A 19316-nucleotide genomic window follows, 5' to 3' on the forward strand; every position below is an offset into this window, starting at 1 on the left:
GCCGTGATGGCACGTGTTTATTTGATTTGTTTTGTGGGGATGTTATCTTTCTGAACAGTGACTGTTTGCCTCATTTCTATTTTGTTGGCTGCAGATTGTATTTTCTAACTTTGGCTTCTCTCCACCTTGAGTCTTGACCTAAATGGAAGAAAGGGAAGATAAGCGGTTCAGAGGGTTGGATTTTAACCTATTGATAGAGAAAAAGGATACAAAAAAAATATATTGTAAAAATATATTTTAGCCTGCATAGTAATCATACATCCTCTGATTTAGGATATGATATAAATAGATTTTATATCGGTAAACAGTGTGTTAAAGATAATGAATCTGTGTGAACAATGCACCTGAGTCTGTATTTAACTCCAATCTTTGTTTTCATCTTCAACAGGTATCCTGTTTGATAGATAAGGGCATTTTTTTCTATAACAGATACAGTTGAGAGGCACATTGAAAACACACTGTGGAAAAGTTACCGTACTGCTTTATTCTGCTGATTGTGAGGTTTTATAGCGGCATTGTAAAGTGTTAAACCTTTACTCGGCCTACAGGAGCACTCACACAGATTTCCTGCAGACTTACAATCAAGAAAATAGTCTGATATTTCAATTTGGGAGTAAAAAACAACAGAAATGTACCTAATTAAGACAAAAGCCATTGGAACATTTTTTAAAGATTGCTGCATTTCTCCCTCACTGTCTCACTGACTTTATGGCTGCAGCTACAAAGCATTATGTTTATTTTAAATTAAAGCCAAAGTAAAAAAAAAATGTTTCCGTGGTTCAGCAGCACCACTGAGGATTAATGCACCAATGAAGTGTGTCTGCACTTTAAATGATAGGCTGTGTAATGGAACGTCTATGCAGCTCCAGTCAGAGTCAGCTGTAGCCTGGAGGTAGCACAGGTTTCTATTGTGCATCGCCTGCACGGGCTCCCATTGTTGTAATTATAGATTTACATAATGTGGAAAATAATCTAAACCAATGTTCTTTTTTTACATCTGTTTGGTTTCATATGGTGAAGACTATACCACACTGAGGCTGAATCAGATTAGTCACATGGTCTACTGTAGGCTACAGCCTATAAAAGCTTAATTTAACACAGATGAGGGCCCGTAAATAACAATCAGCTGTTACTTGCAATAGAGATTATTCATATATAACCTATAAACCAATAAATCTATAACTACTGTATTGTAGTATGCTTTGGCCTTATTGATACTTTATTTAGACTGAAGTGTTAATAATAGTGTTGGTGCCATGTTAGTGACTCAGGATCTGACTGAGCAGCTGAAACTAAAGCCCGCACTACCCAGTGCTCTGGCGCCATCTAACGTCTCAATTTGAGATTGACTCTAGATAGGCATCACAATGCAAGCACAGCATGTAGTCAGTTATTATTATTATGATGATTACAACGATTACAATTATTATTATTAATAATATTATAATTCAACACGTGTCAGATCTTTTCAGTTTTTATAAGAATACGATAAGATGAGATATATATATAAATAGAGTATTAAGTCTACAAAGATAAAATAAAATAAAATATTAGGTGTTTTATAATTGAAATTGAAAATATTAAGTGTATATGCAGAACCAGTGCCTCATAGAAATAGCAATAGAAATTAAAAAGTTATGTGAGATTGTAAATGATAATAGTAGTAATGTGAAATATTGCACACGATATCGAGCATAATGTGATTCTAAATACTGAAACAATACATATAAAAAACAAAGTAATATAAGCGTTAATATTTAGTAATAAAAGATCAATTATTGTCCAAGCCTGCTCCATGATTACGTATAATCAAATATATAATAAAACACAGTGTATAAAACAATAGTTTATTAAGTCCAAAAACTTTAAGTGAAAATAAAATAAAAGCATATTGTGAATTATATGGGAAATAAAACAAATATAAAAATAAAAATGCTATAAAATTTATATGGATAATGCAGAACTAGAGCCTATAAATAACAGTAGAAATTATAATATACTAAGTAAGTTGCATGAGACAATAGATTAATGCAAAATGGCAATAAGTATTAATGACTATTGGAGTACGTAATGTGGAATATTGCACATGATATTGAACATATGATGAAATACAGAATATTATTGCACTTTACAAATGTATACAGTGTTAGTATTTTAGTATAATTGCCCCAAATCTACAAGCACTCATCTAATTAGGGACCCTCGTTCGCTTTCTAATGTTTTGCTGTCGATACATTATTACATAACATCATGCACCCCTCCCTACACGAGCGCACAGCGCCACCGTGAGGCCAAGACGCATCAGTGCTGGAGGAGCTGGGCTGGGCAGCAGCAGGAGCTCTGTCCACAATCCTCCCACAGATCGGATGCTGACTGACCGTGGATCTCCCGGTGAGTGACATGTACGCTCCTGTGTTTATTTACCTTTGTCTTTATTGGTGTGTTTATTCTAACGAGCCGGTGCTCGTGGAATCGGCTGCGTCCTCGGTTCAGACGGTGGAGACGGTGAAATGAGCATCGCGACCAGCCCAGGCTGTGTGTCGACCATAAAGAGGACAGACGAAGAACAGACATCAGCCCCTTAACCTGGTTCCACAACCGACACGTGATGGTGATCGTTGTAAATGTGTGTTTTTGTCTCACAGAGACGTGCGTGAATAGCCTGCACCGTGAGGAACAATACGCGTCAGATGGCAAGTCGCTAATCAGCATCCACAGCAGACAGGCTCCACTGTAGCAGAGGTAGCAACTCTCACAACCATATGCATTGTTTATTTGCCTCCTCCATATCATTACATCACAGCAGTGGATCATTATTAAACAAACGGACTCAGACGTGGCCGAACACGGGCTAATTTCCAGCCTCTCTCATTGGCCGACTCTAACCCATCATTAGCCTCCGCAGCCTCGCAAGCACAGTTGATGTGTTGTCATTTGCAGAGAGAGGATTCATGTCTGAGAGTGATGCTGCTGGGCCGTGTGCGGCCAAGAGGAAATCTGGGCCACAGCAGAAGCCCAGGCCACAGAAAGGGTTAAACACACAGCTACAGCCATGCATGCACACAGGCAGACACACACACACAGAGAGAGAGAGGAGCTGCTGTCAGGTCCCATTGGGACTGAGCTGATGCACAAACAGGAGATATGACAAAGTGTGCGTAATTAAATCCTGCTAATTCACCTATATGGCTGCTTCTCGAGCATGAGTCAGCAAGGCCCTGTGTGCAGATGGTGCTCCAGCAGAGGGATGACTGGCCCTGTGTCCCAGTGAAAAGAGCTGTTGTGCTAGTTCTACGTGCACGGAGGAACCTCACAACTGCATCGAAATCATATAATGAAAAAAAGGAAATACATTGTTGTTGGAATCCTCTCTGTTCGTTTCCCCGACCGACTGCCTCTTTCTGGTCCATGTGCGGGGGCCTGTTTCTGCACAGCCTCCCATCAAATTAGCTGTTCTGTTCATTATTATCAATTCCACATAGCAAAATTGTTTTGGCATAGATCTGGGCCATGCTGCCACACCGTCATCCGACCCACATGCAGCGTCAAAATGATGGCACTTGGGCGGTCCCCTCCTGTTTTGCCAGATCTGGGCCACAAGTAAGCCATAGCAATACCGCACGTCAACCAAATGTGCCAAATATGGCCCGAATTTATTTTGTGCTATAATGTTATTGGGCCACGTTAGGCTCACATCAATACCACACCTTGCAGAGAGCACCACGTGTTTGCCGGAAAAGGCCCACATTTGCTATGACCCACATCCGTATGCTATCTGTGTTCTGATCTTTCTCTTCTTAGTCATTGTTACACCATCCTTCCTTCTTGTGAAATATCAAACTCCTCCTCCTCTTTTCTGTGTGTGTTTTTTTAGTCTTGGAGTTGGTGACCGGGGCGACTCCGCTGAGCTAATTCGATTTGCGAGTTAAGGAGGATGATGTGTGGAATTCTGTGAGCTGTTAGTGGGTTTTTACACTCATGGTTCCCATTTCATGTTGTTAGCCATAACACAGGCCGAGATAAGCTCGTCAGTGTCCTCGGGTCATACCTGAAATAGCTACAGTGCATATGACACATACACACACACACACACACATGCCCTCACATACATTCACATATACATATACACACACACGCACAGATTAAACAGATGTTAAAGTAATGTGCTTGCTCTAATTGTATGAAGCTATAGGCCTCATTCACAAGTTGTATGTGCATATCTTTTTCAACGATGGATGGACGATGGATGGATGGATCTAGGCAGTCTTAACGCTCTACCTGTTTTTCAGCAGGATGCATTAATGGTCAAAGGTGAGCTCACGAGGCAGAAATGAGTCTGACTTCCTGGTTCCTGGTGAGCGGCGGGGGGACGCGCCATCGTCTACCCAGGGAGATGATCTTTGTGGGGAGGGACGACTGCGAGCTCATGCTGCAGGTACGGTACTGTAGCCTGTAACACCAGTGGACGCAAGGCTTGGGAGCTGTCATCCATCATCCGCCTGGATGATGATCTGAAGCAGTGCAGATTAGCATGGATTACAGTGATTGACTGGATTTTGTGTGGTTTAGTCCCGCAGTGTGGACAAACAGCACGCCGTCGTCAACTACGAGCCAAACACAGACGAACACAAAGTCAAGGACCTGGGCAGCTTGAATGGGGTGAGTGTGTTGTTTATCTACCACTGTGTGTCTTTACTGCTTCATCTACTTACTGCTCAGAAAAGTACGACACCATAACGTATATTAAACTGAATCTTAATATACAAACATATCCATATGTACATTGAAATGGATTTTGGCCGCTGACATAATTTCCCCTGTCTGTACTGGCCCCTTCTCAAAGTGGAGGGTTGGGGAACAGAATCCACAGGCCTCGTTCTGTTGGAAAATAAATTCTGAAAGTCAGCTGAAGTTGTGTTTCCCCCGACAGTGTTTCCATGCTGAGCTGTGGTGAAGGGAAAGCAGCACAAAGAGGAAAATGGAACCGTAACTTTGAAAGATACCTACATGTTATTTTGACTTAGACTTTCCAAAACCTCAGGGTAGCTTCTCCTGAACCTTTCAATGTAATTATGCACACAAGGTGAGGAGTGTGGATTTTGTTTTCCAGCACTTACAGACAAATCAAATTAGGAAGAGATCTTTTTAGGTCAGTACGGTGAAGAGGGATAAAGGCCATCTCAGTGTCTGTATGTGCATGTGAGACTACAACTGTGTGGTTAAACCACCCTGTTGTTCCAAAACTGGATAGATCTATATTTAAATAATAACTTGTTGAAGTTCACAGCATCACTATGGATCATGTTCTCAGTGTAATCATAAGCAAGAACTATGTTATCCTGTTAAAAAAGAACAGTGTGTCTTATTTCTTTGGCCTAATATGTGTGACTTCTCCGATCAGTCAGTGTTAAGTGTCGTCTTAAAACAAACTTTTGCCAAAATAAAGTGTAAACATTTTTTTAAAACATCCTTTGTTACAATGTTAAAGAAAGTTAAAAAAAAACATAGATCTGCCCCCTGGTCCAGATCCACACATATTTTAATGGTTCTTTCCCTGACTCATACCACATCTTTCCACCAAGTTCCATGGAAATCCATTCAGTTGCTTTCGTGTAATATTGCTAACTAACAAAGAAACAAACCGAAAAGTGAAAACATAACCTCCATGGTGGAGTTCATTATAATTCAAATCAAGAAATATCTGTTCAAAGTAAATTAGATGACTCTGTGTTAGCTTCCATTAAATCATAAAGAAACAAATAGTAGTGAGATACATCAGCAGACCCTGAGCTTAAACTACAGTCATCTTCTATCTGCAGACATTCGTCAATGACGTGAGAATTCAGGAGCAGATCTACGTGACGCTGAAAACGGACGACAAACTGAGGTTTGGATACGATATCCTTTGAACGTGGTCTTGTTTTCTCTGTCAGAACCCAGTGGGTGTCACTGCATAAGGTCAGTGAACACGGACAACACTGTAACCGTATCTGTTCCTGAATAGCTGTGAATGCTAACTGCACTGTGAGCTGCTGTATTATAGATGAGGCGATCAGTGCATGTTTCTCACCCCTGCGAAGAGCTCGCCGTCTTTTACTTTTCTTAACTTGCCTCACATACCAACCTGTTCACTGTGGTACGAGGAGAGATGCATATTCCCGAAGAAGCCCTCAAGGTCAGACGCTCCACTCCGCAGTGCATGCAGTGAGAAAACCTGTATCTGAAGTTTATATCTTGACTGACAGTGTAAATACAGTGTGTCCGCTCAGGACAGCTGGATAGCTTGTGTCTTTTGTAGAAATAACATAGAGAGATGGATTTTTGTCAAAGAGAACAAAGAGTTCTGCTGAACTGGAGAAGCTAATATCATGATTTATGATTCTGCCATGTCATCACAGCAAACTGCCCAGGAAGCTGCAGCCAAGACAGAATTTCAAGTAGCTCAACTTAGTGATCAGTGTTAATATTCAGCACGTCTCTTCAGTTATATTCTATTACTTAGATCAAAAAAGAAAGAATGTTCTGTATATCCCTTGGTTGTATCCCTGCCATTCTACATTATGCAGCATTTGCCTCCATCGGTGTAAACTCGCCTTGCCCTTGTCTCATCCGTCAGCACGAGAAATTCAGCATCCAGCTTCAGCTGAACCAGAAGAGGCCTCCAAAAGGGGCAGCATCTAAATCTGAGGTGAAACCCCCTGAAGCAGCGGCAGCACCAGTGTGCGAGGCGACCACCGCTAAGCCCCCTGAGGCCAGCAGGACAGAGGACCAGACTACAGGTGAGCACCCAAGGACGCGTTGCACAGTCTGTGGTTACAATACTGCATGAACTTATGAATGGCATAGTGTTAACCTTTCATTTACAGGCCACAGCTACGTCAATGTAGATCACAATCTTCAGCTGCAGGAATCTTTACATAACATAATAATAATAACTTTATTTCAGTCAGACAACTCACGTTCAAATGCCAGTAGAACAGGTTTAGTGTTTGGCGTCTAGGCTCCAACTTAATCACTCCCCCCGATATGATTACATAGATATGATGGGAGTGATGAGCCTATTGGTGGATGCTGGGGTGGTGGAGGGGCTGAAGCAACTGGCAGCAATACTGACGCAGCAGTGGGTCAAGCAAAGGGAGTGACATTTTCTCTGCTTAAGTAGACCGCCTAATAAGGTGGGTGTGTATTATAGATGATTGTGGAGAGCGAGGTATGTCACATGATGTATGTCACATGATTGGGGCAGCGCAGCTCGAGTTAGCTGCCTGAACTAGGCATAACATAAATAAAACATAACATAATGAAAGAACAACATCACATAAAGGCAAGTCTGTAAAATGGGTTTTCAGAAGTGATTTAAAAGAAGTCACAGAACCTGTGAGGCTTATCTCCTCATGCAGGCCAAAGCAGGGTCACCTTTACACTTAAGCCTCGACTTTGGAACGACAATATATCGATGTTAGCTGTCAGAAGCTTAACTGACAAAAACTTTGAGAATTGATTAATTGTCAAACTTTTTTATTCATCAAAAATGTTGAACATTTGCTGCTTCTTTTCTGTGAATTTCTTGATTGTATGCTGTTAGTCAGACAGGCCAACCAATTTCAATTCCTGAATTTGAGCTCCAGAAAGTTGTGATTGTCATTTTTCAGTTTTCGAACAATTCAAATCTGAAATAATTAATCAATACATAAAAAAATGTATGCAGCCTTGTAAAACCAACCGACTTGTTGTATTTGCCAGGGGATGTATCAGTTTTACAGAGGGGCACCCCCCTCTATGGCCAGCCTGCCTGGTGGGGAGATCGAGACCCTAATGGCCAACAACCAGGGAGGCCTGAGGACAAGAGCTCTGAGCAGAAGAGAGAAAAACCTGATTTTTCAAACTCCGCCTCTCAAACGACCTCCAGTCAGGAGCCAAGCTACTTTGAAATCCCAACCAAGGACACTCCCTCAGCTGGTAAGCTGAGTGGCGAGTCCCCCTCACGAGAACAAGAGGCTGACTCCTCTGCTGCTGCGGAGCCCGTTCATGGCCACGCTTCCTTCACCATCGAGTTTGACCCTGGGGCGTTGGGCAAAGTCCCCGTCAAAGATCGAGTTGCGAAGGTAGGGCCAGAGACCAGGCCGCGTCCTAAACGACCTGTCGGGGAGGAGCTGAGTCCGCTGCAGACGGCCATGGTTGCGGCGGAGGTCAAAGTTGCTGACTGGCTGGCCCAGAACGAGCTGCCGCTGGCTCTCAAAGAGACGGTTGCAGAGGACGACGGGGAAAGTGTGAAGAGTGATGTTCCTGTACAGCTGAGGAGTCTTAAAGGTGTGTGTGTGTGTGTGTGTGTGTGTTTGTGCAGCATCTCTCACCATAGCGACCGAACTTCACTTGCCTGGATGATATACATTTTTCTGCTTATTAGGTTTAGCCTCTTTCTTACCCATTTCTCAACCTCTCTCTCTCCCATACCAGGTAGTAAACATGAGGATGGCACACAGAGCGATTCAGAGAACGCACTCGGGGAGCAGCGGAGAGATCGTCCGTGGGGCATTTGGGGCGGCGCAGGGATGAAGATCAGAGAGGGTCGAGCTAACGTGCCAGAGGGGCTCTTTGCGGAGGAGGACAGTCCTGCACGCCGTCGCAAGTCTTCAACCTCCAAAGCTACAGGTGGATTCGTGGAGAGGCGATGCGGTTCGGCACCACACCAGCAGAGTGCACGTGAAGAGTGCCATCACCATGGAGACGATTATAGCGACAGAGGGACCTATACCATCGACTTGGAGAATGGAGATCAGGAAGAGGAGGAGGCCAGGAAAATGATCGATAAGGTGAGGAAGAGGAAAGTTGCAATATGCTGAAGTGTTGAGTTTGCTTCTGTTATGTCACAGATTCATTTGTGTGTGTGTGTGTGTGTGTGTGTGTGTGTGTGTGCGTCGCAGGTGTTTGGTGTGGATCAGCAGGAGGCTGTGTGTGTGTCGAGGCTGGGGTCCGCTGACCAAAGAGAGAGAGTCACCTCCCAGAGGTCTGGGGGGATGGGAGACAGAGGGAAGCCTGGACGCATGGAGGCAGAGGTGCACATAGTCACAGTCATTTACAAGCCCAGTCAAAATGCTGTGTGTATTTATGTCTCATGTTATTGGCAGAGGTTCTTTTTTAATGTATACCTGCAATATGTGTGGGACAAGATAAACCATTGAAAGAATAACAAACAGCCACTGCTACTGTGTTTAAATGCTGACATTTTTCCTCCGGTATCTTTCGTGCTGTCTTTGTCCAGGTGCTATCTGAGGAACTGGTGGTGGGTGGTCCTCGCTGGGTCTCACAGTGGGCTACTCTGGCTGCCAGTCACATCAGGACAGATCCTGAGGGGTCGGGAGGGGAGAGTCACGTCATGATTACAGAGGACAGAGGTATGTAGGACCGTAACCTCATCTGAGCAGGGAAGACTTACGGTTTTTTGGTCGGTCGGCTCATTTGTAATATTACAGGGTTTCCATTGGGTCTTAAAAAGTCTACAAATTAATAATCAGACTTTAGTCTTAACTTAAGTTCTTAAGTATGTTTAACTATTACGTACCAACAATTTTAGGTTGGTCTTCATTATGTTAAAGTTTAGATAATGCCTCTTCGGTTGTGCTTTAAAATGATCATGCATAGTCTGTTTCTCAAAGATACAGGTATAAGCACAATGTAATAAAACTACAAACGTGACCGATATTGAACTGATAACTTGTCATCTACAAACACCCTGCTCTTACTGTACGTTCCACAGTTTGTTATGGGAAAGACTATATACATCTTCTGTCTCTGCCTCTAGTAACATAACATGGGGTGTTGAGGTAATTCAGCTATTACTGCTACGTGGCAGTGTGAGTAATTCTGGGACTCTGATATTCCGTCATTTCTATCGCACTTGACATATGTCTTCATTTTTATTCGTTGTGGTCTGAAAAAGTCTTGAAGTTAACTTTTTGAAACCTGCAGAAACCCTGTATCAGCTAAAAGTTTCCCATTCTATTGAATTGAGTCACTTTTCAGTTTCCTGACAGTGTGACATTTGACAGGGGAAATAACACAGTCTTCCTTGTACAAATGAAAAGTTTAACTCATGGACTCTGTAGCTAAAAACTCATCATTCATATGACCAGTAGATTATAGTGGCTAATGTTAGCAAGCGTTGGATAAATTGCTATGTAACGAGGTTTACATTAAGGTATTGTAACATAGTGTGCTATTACTGGACTACCTTGGGTAATGTTACGCTGCTCTGAGGTTAGTGAACGAAAGAACACATTCCCATTGAGCCCAATGTATATGACCCTTACCCATATTTTTCAGCTCCAGTAAAATCCACTTATAATAGATTTTCTCTCCTTTCAGCTGAAATAAGTGAGTCCAGCCACTCAGCCTCCTTCGCCTCCTCAGGCTACACGGAGCGTAAAAGGAGAACCCTACCCCAGCCGCCCGGTGAGGAGCTCACCCTGGGAAGAAGGACTCCGGGGTCAGGCCTGCGTACAGACATGGGGGAGAAACAGGACACAGAGCTACAGGAGAAGGAAAACCAAGAGGAGAAGATGGTCAGGGGGAAGAATCGCCCCTGTGGAGGCGTGGGTAGTCACGGCGGGAGCCCGAGTCGCTCCTCACCAGCCAAGTCACAGGACAGTGGCGGTGGGAGATCGGCTCAGTCAGGCGTGTTGACTAAGCTTCCCCCTCGTCCTTTGACCAGCGGCGAGAGGAGAATGGAGGAGGCACGGAAGAGGAAAAAGGAGGAGGAGAAGGCAAGGGAGAGTGTCGGGAAACCGTTATTGAGGCAGGAGAGTTTTACTGTGGAGAAACCAAGCACCAACGTGCCCAACGAGCTCATTCCACGTATTGATGGACTGGCAGGCAGCAGAACTCAGAGTAGGGAGACTGGCATCGACGGCGGCACAATGCAGAAGGACTCAGAGGCCGTGGCAGCCTTTTTAGAGACCACTATTTCAGACCAGGGTGATCCACCGAGTCAGTCCATCGAAGGCTCCATGTCACCAGAGTCGGACGTGGACACAACCAGCACAGTGAGCCAGGCTGATGGAGCGAGGAAAGTTGTCCAGAGACGCAGGATCCTTGCTGGACAGCAGAAGGAAAAAACAGTAGTGTGCTCATCCAGCAAGGGGCCTACAGGAGGCAGAGAGAGCCAGGACAGGAGGGTCAAGACTAGAACATCTGGCGCTCCGCCGCGCAGTCGCCCCTGGACTTCCCTGGACCTCACCGACGATGACGTCAACTCCAACTCCCTCCTTTCAGACTCCCAGCCCAAGTCCACACAGAACTCCAGGAGCTCACATCCCAGAGCACAAACATTGGGGGCAAGCACCAAGTCCAGTCGGGCTAAGGCCTCCCAGGCCCCTGCCTCTTCTGCAACAAGTAAAACCATCAGTGCCCCCAAGCCCAGGCCCACTAGGTCGTCCCTACTGAGACGAGCCCGGCTGGGGGATTCATCGGACACCGAGCCAGCTGATATCGACCGGATGTCAATAGCCTCTGAGGCCTCCACTGCTAGTTCCACATCCAGGACAGGGATGGCAAGAAGGGGAATGTCCAGGATAGAGGCTTTGGCACAGCCGAGGAGGCCGAGGGTGGGCTCCCCGTCAGCCCAGAGCGACTCAGAGGCCACTGTGACAAGGAGTAGAGGTCTGGGGGCCCGCAGCGTGGCAGGAGATTATAATATCAGACAAGGACTAAGAGGACCCAATGCGGCATCAGTGCCTGGACCGAGAGCCAGGGCCAACAGCGCCTCCAAGCTTCCCGACAAGAGTAGAGCTGGCTCCACGTATGGACATGTCACGCCTGCATGTAAGTATTTTTATTTATAAGAAAATCTCGATATTAGTCGATCAGTCGATATTACAATGAATGCTTCCACTTTCTAAAATGACTCTTTCTTAAATATGCAATTTTTGGGATAGAAAAGATTTCAAGCACCATAACAGTGCAATAACTTCTACCTAACACTAATAATTTATCTATATGTAATGTCCATGTTTGTTTTTATGTTTGTACGTTTGTTGAAACTGGCTCTCGTTGTACTCTTGCAATGACAATAAAGGGAATAAATCTATCTATCTATTCAAACTGCTATTCTTTCCTCAGCTGGCACACGATGGCGCCGCGTGCCCGTGGAGTACGCCTCCACCTCGGAGGACGAGTACGGCTCGAACCGCCACGTTTCCAAGCAGGGCAACACACAGCTGTTTCTGTCAACTCGAGTGGCCCAGCTCGGAGGTTCGGCTCCAGCTACCCCCAATCCTGACGGCCTGACTGGCCTGAAGCAGCACTCCAGAGAGCAGGACGAGTACATGAGAGACTGGACAGCACACAGCGAGGAAATCGCCAGGTACGCAAGTGAGAGGAACTCGAATGTAGCTGGAGAGCAGCGATGAGTCACGATAGCTGTACTCAAATATACTGCTTCTGCTGTTGTTATAATTTGGTAAAGTTTTCCTGTATTCTGTTGTGGTTTCAATTTGTAAATCTCTGAGGAACCTGGGAGAATCTATTACAGAAAGACAGGAAGAAATATATCCTGCATGCGTATCATCGATGATTTGTATTTGTTCATCAGGATCAGCCAGGACCTTGCCAAAGACCTTGCCATGCTCGCCAGAGAAATCCACGATGTGGCAGGAGAGATCGACTCAGTCAGCCCTGCAGCCACTGATCCAGGAGCTTTGGTAAAGTCAACACATTCTACAAAACCAAAGATCAGCAGCAGTTTCTCTATCTGCTGCTTTAGATCATTATAGAATGTATTAGTTCTTCTTAACCCTGTGCCACCCAGATTTAATGCAATGATACAAACATTCCTCATACCAGAGGTTATGTCAAAATATAATTCTTTGATGTGTCTTGATTCTGACTTAGTTGGAGGAGGGTGTTTTTGATGACAGCTCGGACCTCGTTGGTCCCTCCGCAGATCTTGGACCCAACGTGCGCTCTGTGGAGCTGCGGCCCCGAGCTTCTCGTGGACAGAGCTCCCGCTCCATCCGCAGACAGACGTGGAACAGAGATGATGTGAGTGTGTGCTTCAGTATTCAGCACTGCTCTATCTTTAAAAGTGTGAGACCATTTCCCTCCCAGGCAGACACAGAGAAGCTAATACATGCCTTTATCTCCAGCAGGCTGGACTACTGTAACACTGCTCTGTCTGGTGTGTCTACTGAATGGCTTTGCTCCATCTTACCTGGTAGACATGCTTAAAAAACATGTGCCTGCCCTGAGATCCTCTGACTGAAACCTTTTGATTGTTCCTGATGTCAGAACTAAAAAGCACGGAGAGGCAGATTTTAATAATTACACCCCTTAACCATGGAGCACTCTCATCGCACATCTTAGGCTCGAAATGTGATGACAGTTTCAAAAGAAACCTTAAGACACGTCTTTTTTACAATAGCCTTCTACTGACTTGCTGGTTTTTTTTTTTTTGCTTCATCTCATACTCCTAATAAAATGTTTTACCCAATGGCTGCTTTATCCTGGCCAATGTTAGCTTACCCTGCTATTTATATTTAATTTTATCCTTATTTTGTTTTATTAAAATGTTATTATTGCTTTCACACTAAGTCCTGCATTTTAGGCTTGAACTGTAAATAAAGTTTATTATTTTTATTAATTATATAGTGGAAACATGTGAGCCTAGTACACACAACTGTGATGTGTGCACAGTGTTTAAAGTAGCTCTGCATTTAATTCACCTCCATTCTTTGGTTAATAATGACAGTGGTACACAGTTAGAAGATGTCTGTACCGCAGACTGCCACTAGAGGGAGCTTCCTACATGCCAACTTCACTCCCTCCTCAACAGACAAAACTCTTCAGCTTCTGATTGGACACAAATCAAAGCCTGAGATGATATAAAACAATGTTTTTTATAATATGGCTATAATTTTGCTTATTCAGCTTCTGTAGTTTCTTACTTATATTACACCACCTACGTTACCCAGTCGTTACACACTGTTAAATAAGAGTTGTGTTTCTTTATATCATCCATCAGGCGGTGCTAGACGGTTTATTCCTAGCGTCTGTGACTCAACTGTCGACCAGGATACGTCAGTCTGTTGACAAAACAGGCTGCAAAATCAGGTGAGCATCCACCAGACAGGACAATGCATTATTGTATTGTAAACCATTGTGAATTCAATATACACCACACTCAGAAAACAGCAAATGCAAGGTAGATTTGCCAAACACGAACATACTGTATATTGTTTGAAGTTTCCTGTCTGTTTCATGTTGGAACTGGGTTAACAAGCAGAGTTTGAGTGGCACATCACAAAGGTTTACTCTGACAACCAGACACTTATCTTATTATAACTCACAGGATGACAACTCAAAGGCCTTTTTTCCATTCTACAATCTGCAGACACTGCCTGAATTAAATCACTTTAGCAGTCCACCAACAAGAGCAGTCAACAATCAAGAGCTATATTAAACATTTCTTTCACATCTTTTACTTTCATCTATTTTTGTACCTGCCTGGCCTCCAGGATCCTCTTCAAGGATAGAGAGCGGAAATGGGAAGAGATTGAGAGCAAGCTGCAGGCGGAGCACGACTCCTTGCTACAGAAGACCTCCAACAAGGTGACAGCAAGTGAACTTCTTACACCGTCTCTTTTATCTAGTAATGGACTCTGAAGTAGACAGCACAGCAACATTTGTATCCACACTAGCAGCAAAGGTTTATGGGTAGTCTGGGGTTTGTTCAGTTCAGGATGAGTTCTTATGTGGTCCCCTGGGTTTTTCTCGAGTGTCCCCATGATATTGACATTTGGGGTTTTAAAGAAAACTGCAGTGGCTCCATGCAGTGTCCGTACCTGACGTGCCTTTTTGAGATGGGCTGTTTGCTTGGTCGGTGGTGATGCTGGTTGCAGTTTTCTCTCTGAAACTGTGAAAGTCACCTGCAGTAATTGAGCCGCAGCAAGTAAAGACCAGCCGCAGGACACGGTCTGCAGAACCCTGAAGCTGCACCATCGCTGCTGCTAAGCAAAGAGCTGCTCACCTGTTTAGTTCAGTGTAAACTCGACTTAGCAAATTAGTTGTGGTTGACGTTGCCATGAACGCGCTGTTGACGTAATCGACAATGTCACTGACATTGATGAGTCTCACCCGCCGCCGCTGAAGGGTACTGGTCACCTATTTATTCAAACGTTGCTAATATTGAATTTATTCTGAGTCCAAATGGCACTAAATTCGACACTGCACTTTCTTGGGCCCTCAGCAATACCCCTGCCAAGTGTGAAGCCAATAGGATAAGCAGTTTGCGAGATATACGAGTCTCAGACAGACAGAGACAAATATTTCCGAAATTAGTAGATAGATGTCTCAACAACTGTGGGATATAATCACTTAAATGATATTATAACGTTTCCTCTAGCACCACCATCAGGTCTAAATCTCACTTTTTCCAATTTTTGGTCCACACAATACTAATCACATTCCCATCAGCCTTGACTGTACTTCATGTTTAGTGCTAATTAAACTAACGTGCCAAGTAAGATTTTTTTTTTCTGTCTTGTTTCAGAAAATGTGTGGTGAAGATTTCCCTGCAGGCTCAAAATCTGCTTTGTTTCTCTGTAATAACAAGATAGATCAATATCCTTGCACTTTCCATCCGAACAATCTCAAAGTCCTGAGGTGTTTTTGGTCATTTTGGTTTATCCCCCTACAAATTGCCTACTGGCTCGGAGACATATAACATCGATATCATTGTATTAGTTTGTCAGCATTAGGACTTTGGAATTGTTCAGACGGGAAGCACAAGGATTTTTAGCAATCTTGTCAGAAAAACTTTTTTTTTCCTCAAATGAAAGCAATATGCTTCCGTATATTTGACGATAATGTGCTGAAGTTTTTGGAAGAATAAGGACAGCAAAATATATCGACTGCTCTTTGGCTGCACTATTTTGAAACTCAATCCAGTGCATTTTTATTCAGTCATCAGAATAAAGGAATATCAGGGAAGTCTAAACAGCCTAATCATTGCTTTTTCCTATTATGTTGGCAGAAACGCATTTATTGCACATGTTGCCCTAGAGTTTATCTATGCCAGTAATTCATTAGCTTTTCAAAAGGAATTGAATAATACCGTACAGGTTCAAATCCTTCACAAACCAGGCAATATGTGATTAATTACTGGAGCAATCACAGAGAGTGCTAACAGTGTCACAGCCGTCTGAGGGGATCAAACCCAAGATACTTTTTTTGGAGAGCAGAGAGAAAAAAGAAAAAGACTTATGAGCTGTTGTTTAGGGCGTAAAAAGTTAGAGTCCACAAAATGTCTGCCTCGCCCCGGAGCAGGCTCATAAATCGTGCCTTTAACCCAGCCTGGCCTCGCTTGAACCCCTGAAAAGATATGTCTCTCCACAGCACCAGTCACAGGGCTCATAAAGCATGGCTGAGGGCACACGGCTCCAAACTTATTCCTGCAGCAACGAGAAGCTGAATCCAGATGATTTATTCACTCAATCACATCCTAGACCGACATTAATTTGTAATTTCTGTTCTCTTAACAGGAGATTTCACACATTCTTCAGGACCTGAAGAGAGTGGAACGGCAGCTGCTAGGTATCGGATGCTTTTCTTTAGTGTTCACAGCTTCCCAACATAGAAAAGTCTAAAGTGATGTTCAAACACACCCATTTTAAATCCTTTTCTTTTATTTTCAAACAGTCATCGACATGATGGTGGACCCGGACGGCACCCTGGACGCCCTGACCTCCCTGGGCCTCACCAGTCCTCTGGCTGACCAGAAGCTCAGCCCCGGGTCTCAGCAGGAGGCGTCGCACCCTGGAGCTGAAGCTTCGTCCTGCCCGCACTTATCCTCCCGGCCTGAAGGGAGTGACCTCTGAAGCCCGTGGATCCTCAGACCACGCTGAGGTGACAGGGCGAGACCCAGGGCCCCAGCAGAGCCCCAGATCCTACAACTGACTCACTATGGAAATAATTCAGAGAATGCATCCTTTATTTTAGACAGTACACTGAGCTTGGTGTGAGGTTATTGTCTCGGTTTCAGTCCAGGTGATGCTTATCCTGTGGTAAAGACTGACTGTCATCTGTCTGCCAAACTGAATCATGTTACTGTTAAAGTCCTAAATAGCAGCTCTTAGGATGTGAGATACACAGTATGAAAACACGTCAGTATTAATGGGGGCTTATGACTAAGCTATGACATAACATACATTAACCCATCTGTGTTTTTGTGTTGCAGCTCATCCTTATTATCCTTGAACTCATTTGAAAAAAGAACAGGTGTAGAAAACGGTAGAAGATGACAGGACGTGATGTTAAAAGTTGACTTTGAAAATTCCTGCTTAGATCCATTTTCCGCGTTTTGTTCATAAATCAAAGCATCTCTGACTTTTGCCAAAGGTGAAACGCAGTCATGCCGTTTAATTACCTTCAAATCTTCGCATACGATTCATATCAAAGTCAAAGTTTGTCAGTCAGGAGTCCTTAGGCCAATGCATGGAAAGATGCAATGGATTCAGCAGAGCTGTGTGTGAAAACTGTTCCTTTATCCTGCCATAGAATTATTTATTGAAAATATATATTGTTGGCCTGTTGCAAATGCGACCCCCAAGCTGATCCCAGTAATGATTTTCCATTTTTAAAAAGCCATAGTGCTTAATGTTGGAAAAGAACCGGGTGTGTACAGTATGTACCTGTGTAAATGTTTCTTATAGTTAAATTAAAAACTCTCATCCATGCCTTTTTTAATTTTGGTGATGTCATTTAAATCAAGTGAAGACAAAGAGACCCTGTGTGTAGATACCAAATCAAATGTAGCTCCCAGAAAAACATGGTCTTCCTCTTCCAAATGTATTTTGTCACAAGTGCCCTGGAACAAACAATCAGAATAGAGAGAAGAGGAGATGTATATATAGAGAGAGAGAGAGAGAGAGAGTGGAACTTTTTTCTTTGCACATTTCAAAGCTGATATTTAGTACATTAATCTCCTCTCTGAGGGAATAGGACATGACGTGCCCCCATGATGCTCCTTTATCATGTCGGTGTCCTCGACCAAAAACAAAGCAGGGTTTAAAACCAGCCGTCTGTCGACGAGCGTTTTGTCCAGTTACTGTCTGATCACAAACAAACTGTGGTGTTTGAACCAGCATTGACAGGAGCTGAGCCTCCAACTCCTGCAGCTGAGCCTCCAACTCCTGCAGCTGCATTTTATCACCAACCGATGCAATGGAAGGACGGGCGACTGTGACGACTGTAGGTTTTTCCAATGTCTTGCCTCATACCGATGTTTACACATGAATGTAACCTGATCAGAACTGTTGAAAACATTTTAGCCAAAACGACTTTAATAATAAAGATTAATGACTGCATTTTGTGCTCTGCACCTATTGTACCTTGTCTTAAATTATGTTTGAGCATTTTGGAGAATATTTGTTTGGATGTTTTGTATGAATTTTATTTCCTTTTTATTTAATTAACTTTTTTCTTTGTAACAATGTTGACCTTGCAATACCTGTGTCTCATTTCCAATAAAATGCATGATAATCTTAGACTATTTGTTCTTTGCTTTTTTTATATACAATAGAATGTTCTGTTCTCTTTGTCTGTGTTAATGCTCTGGAGCAACTTCATGATGATTCCTGGTTATTAGTGAGTCCTCCTCAACCAGTTCTACAATATACGGACACATTTTATTGTTAGTGTGCTGGACGTTATGTGCTGATCTTTTTAAAAACAGTGTGTGGTGTAGTGTTAAGTTTAAAAACTTTACGTTCATCCTGCCTGGTTTATGTGCACCGAAGATGTTTTTCATGAATGAAACAGAATTTGCTTCGTCACTGTTCGCGTGTGGGGTCTGTTAAGTAATCAATACAATCTTCAGACTCAAGTTCACAACATTTTAAAATAAAAGTTCACTACTTCAGCTTGATATAAACCATTGCAGCAACACAACGCATATTGTGATTGTATTTACAAAGAGAAGGAGATTCTATGTTGTTGCCATGACAGAGATCAGCACCTTGACAACTGTAAATGTCTGTCTCAGTCCGATTGGATGAAATATAAATAACCAAATGATCTAAATGATCTGGCCGCGATCTTGACCGGTGGTTTGACCCAGTTGCTGACCGCAGGTGTAGTTTGTCTGAGGACGTAGAAGAAGATTCAACTGAGGGCACGGTACCCCTCCCCCACCACCAGACCAGAGCACTGGGCACCTTTTTATTCCATTTCAATTAATATTGAACATATCACGTGTTCAAATTGCACAAAGCTCTGCACTGCACTTCCCAGGACCACAAAAAATTATTTATTTATTAAATATG

The 19316-nt window shown here is 43.4% G+C and overlaps 1 protein-coding gene across 10 annotated transcripts; it reads left to right on the forward strand.

The window, feature by feature from the left end:
* The first annotated feature begins 1941 nt into the window (after positions 1-1941).
* cep170ab (centrosomal protein 170Ab) lies at positions 1942-18539 on the forward strand. 10 transcript variants are annotated; one of them, XM_034591365.1, is made up of 20 exons: positions 1943-2402; positions 2646-2742; positions 3875-3958; positions 4290-4435; positions 4570-4659; positions 5820-5898; positions 6117-6175; positions 6617-6779; positions 7744-8310; positions 8458-8813; positions 8925-9056; positions 9263-9395; positions 10366-11820; positions 12118-12361; positions 12590-12698; positions 12889-13038; positions 14018-14106; positions 14511-14604; positions 16536-16587; positions 16693-18539. In XM_034591365.1, exons 4-20 carry the CDS (start codon positions 4331-4333, stop codon positions 16869-16871), a joined length of 4056 nt encoding a protein of 1351 aa, XP_034447256.1. In that variant the 5' UTR covers positions 1943-2402; positions 2646-2742; positions 3875-3958; positions 4290-4330; the 3' UTR covers positions 16872-18539. The 10 variants fall into 10 exon arrangements, with proteins under 10 accessions (XP_034447298.1, XP_034447256.1, XP_034447263.1 ...); XM_034591372.1 differs by having other exon boundaries at positions 4293-4435; XM_034591356.1 differs by having other exon boundaries at positions 3875-3939.
* Positions 18540-19316: the final 777 nt, after the last annotated feature.

Source organism: Hippoglossus hippoglossus, chromosome 1 (genome assembly GCF_009819705.1).
Source record: "Hippoglossus hippoglossus isolate fHipHip1 chromosome 1, fHipHip1.pri, whole genome shotgun sequence".
NCBI lineage: Eukaryota > Metazoa > Chordata > Actinopteri > Pleuronectiformes > Pleuronectidae > Hippoglossus > Hippoglossus hippoglossus.

Coding starts and splice junctions, on each gene's coding strand:
- cep170ab (XM_034591365.1), top strand. CDS start 4,331: ATGAGTCTGACTTCCTGGTTCCTGGTGAGCGGCGGGGGGACGCGCCAT. Junction 8,311..8,457: donor ACAGCTGAGGAGTCTTAAAG/GTGTGTGTGTGT, acceptor CTCCCATACCAG/GTAGTAAACATGAGGATGGC. Junction 13,039..14,017: donor AGACGTGGAACAGAGATGAT/GTGAGTGTGTGC, acceptor ATCATCCATCAG/GCGGTGCTAGACGGTTTATT.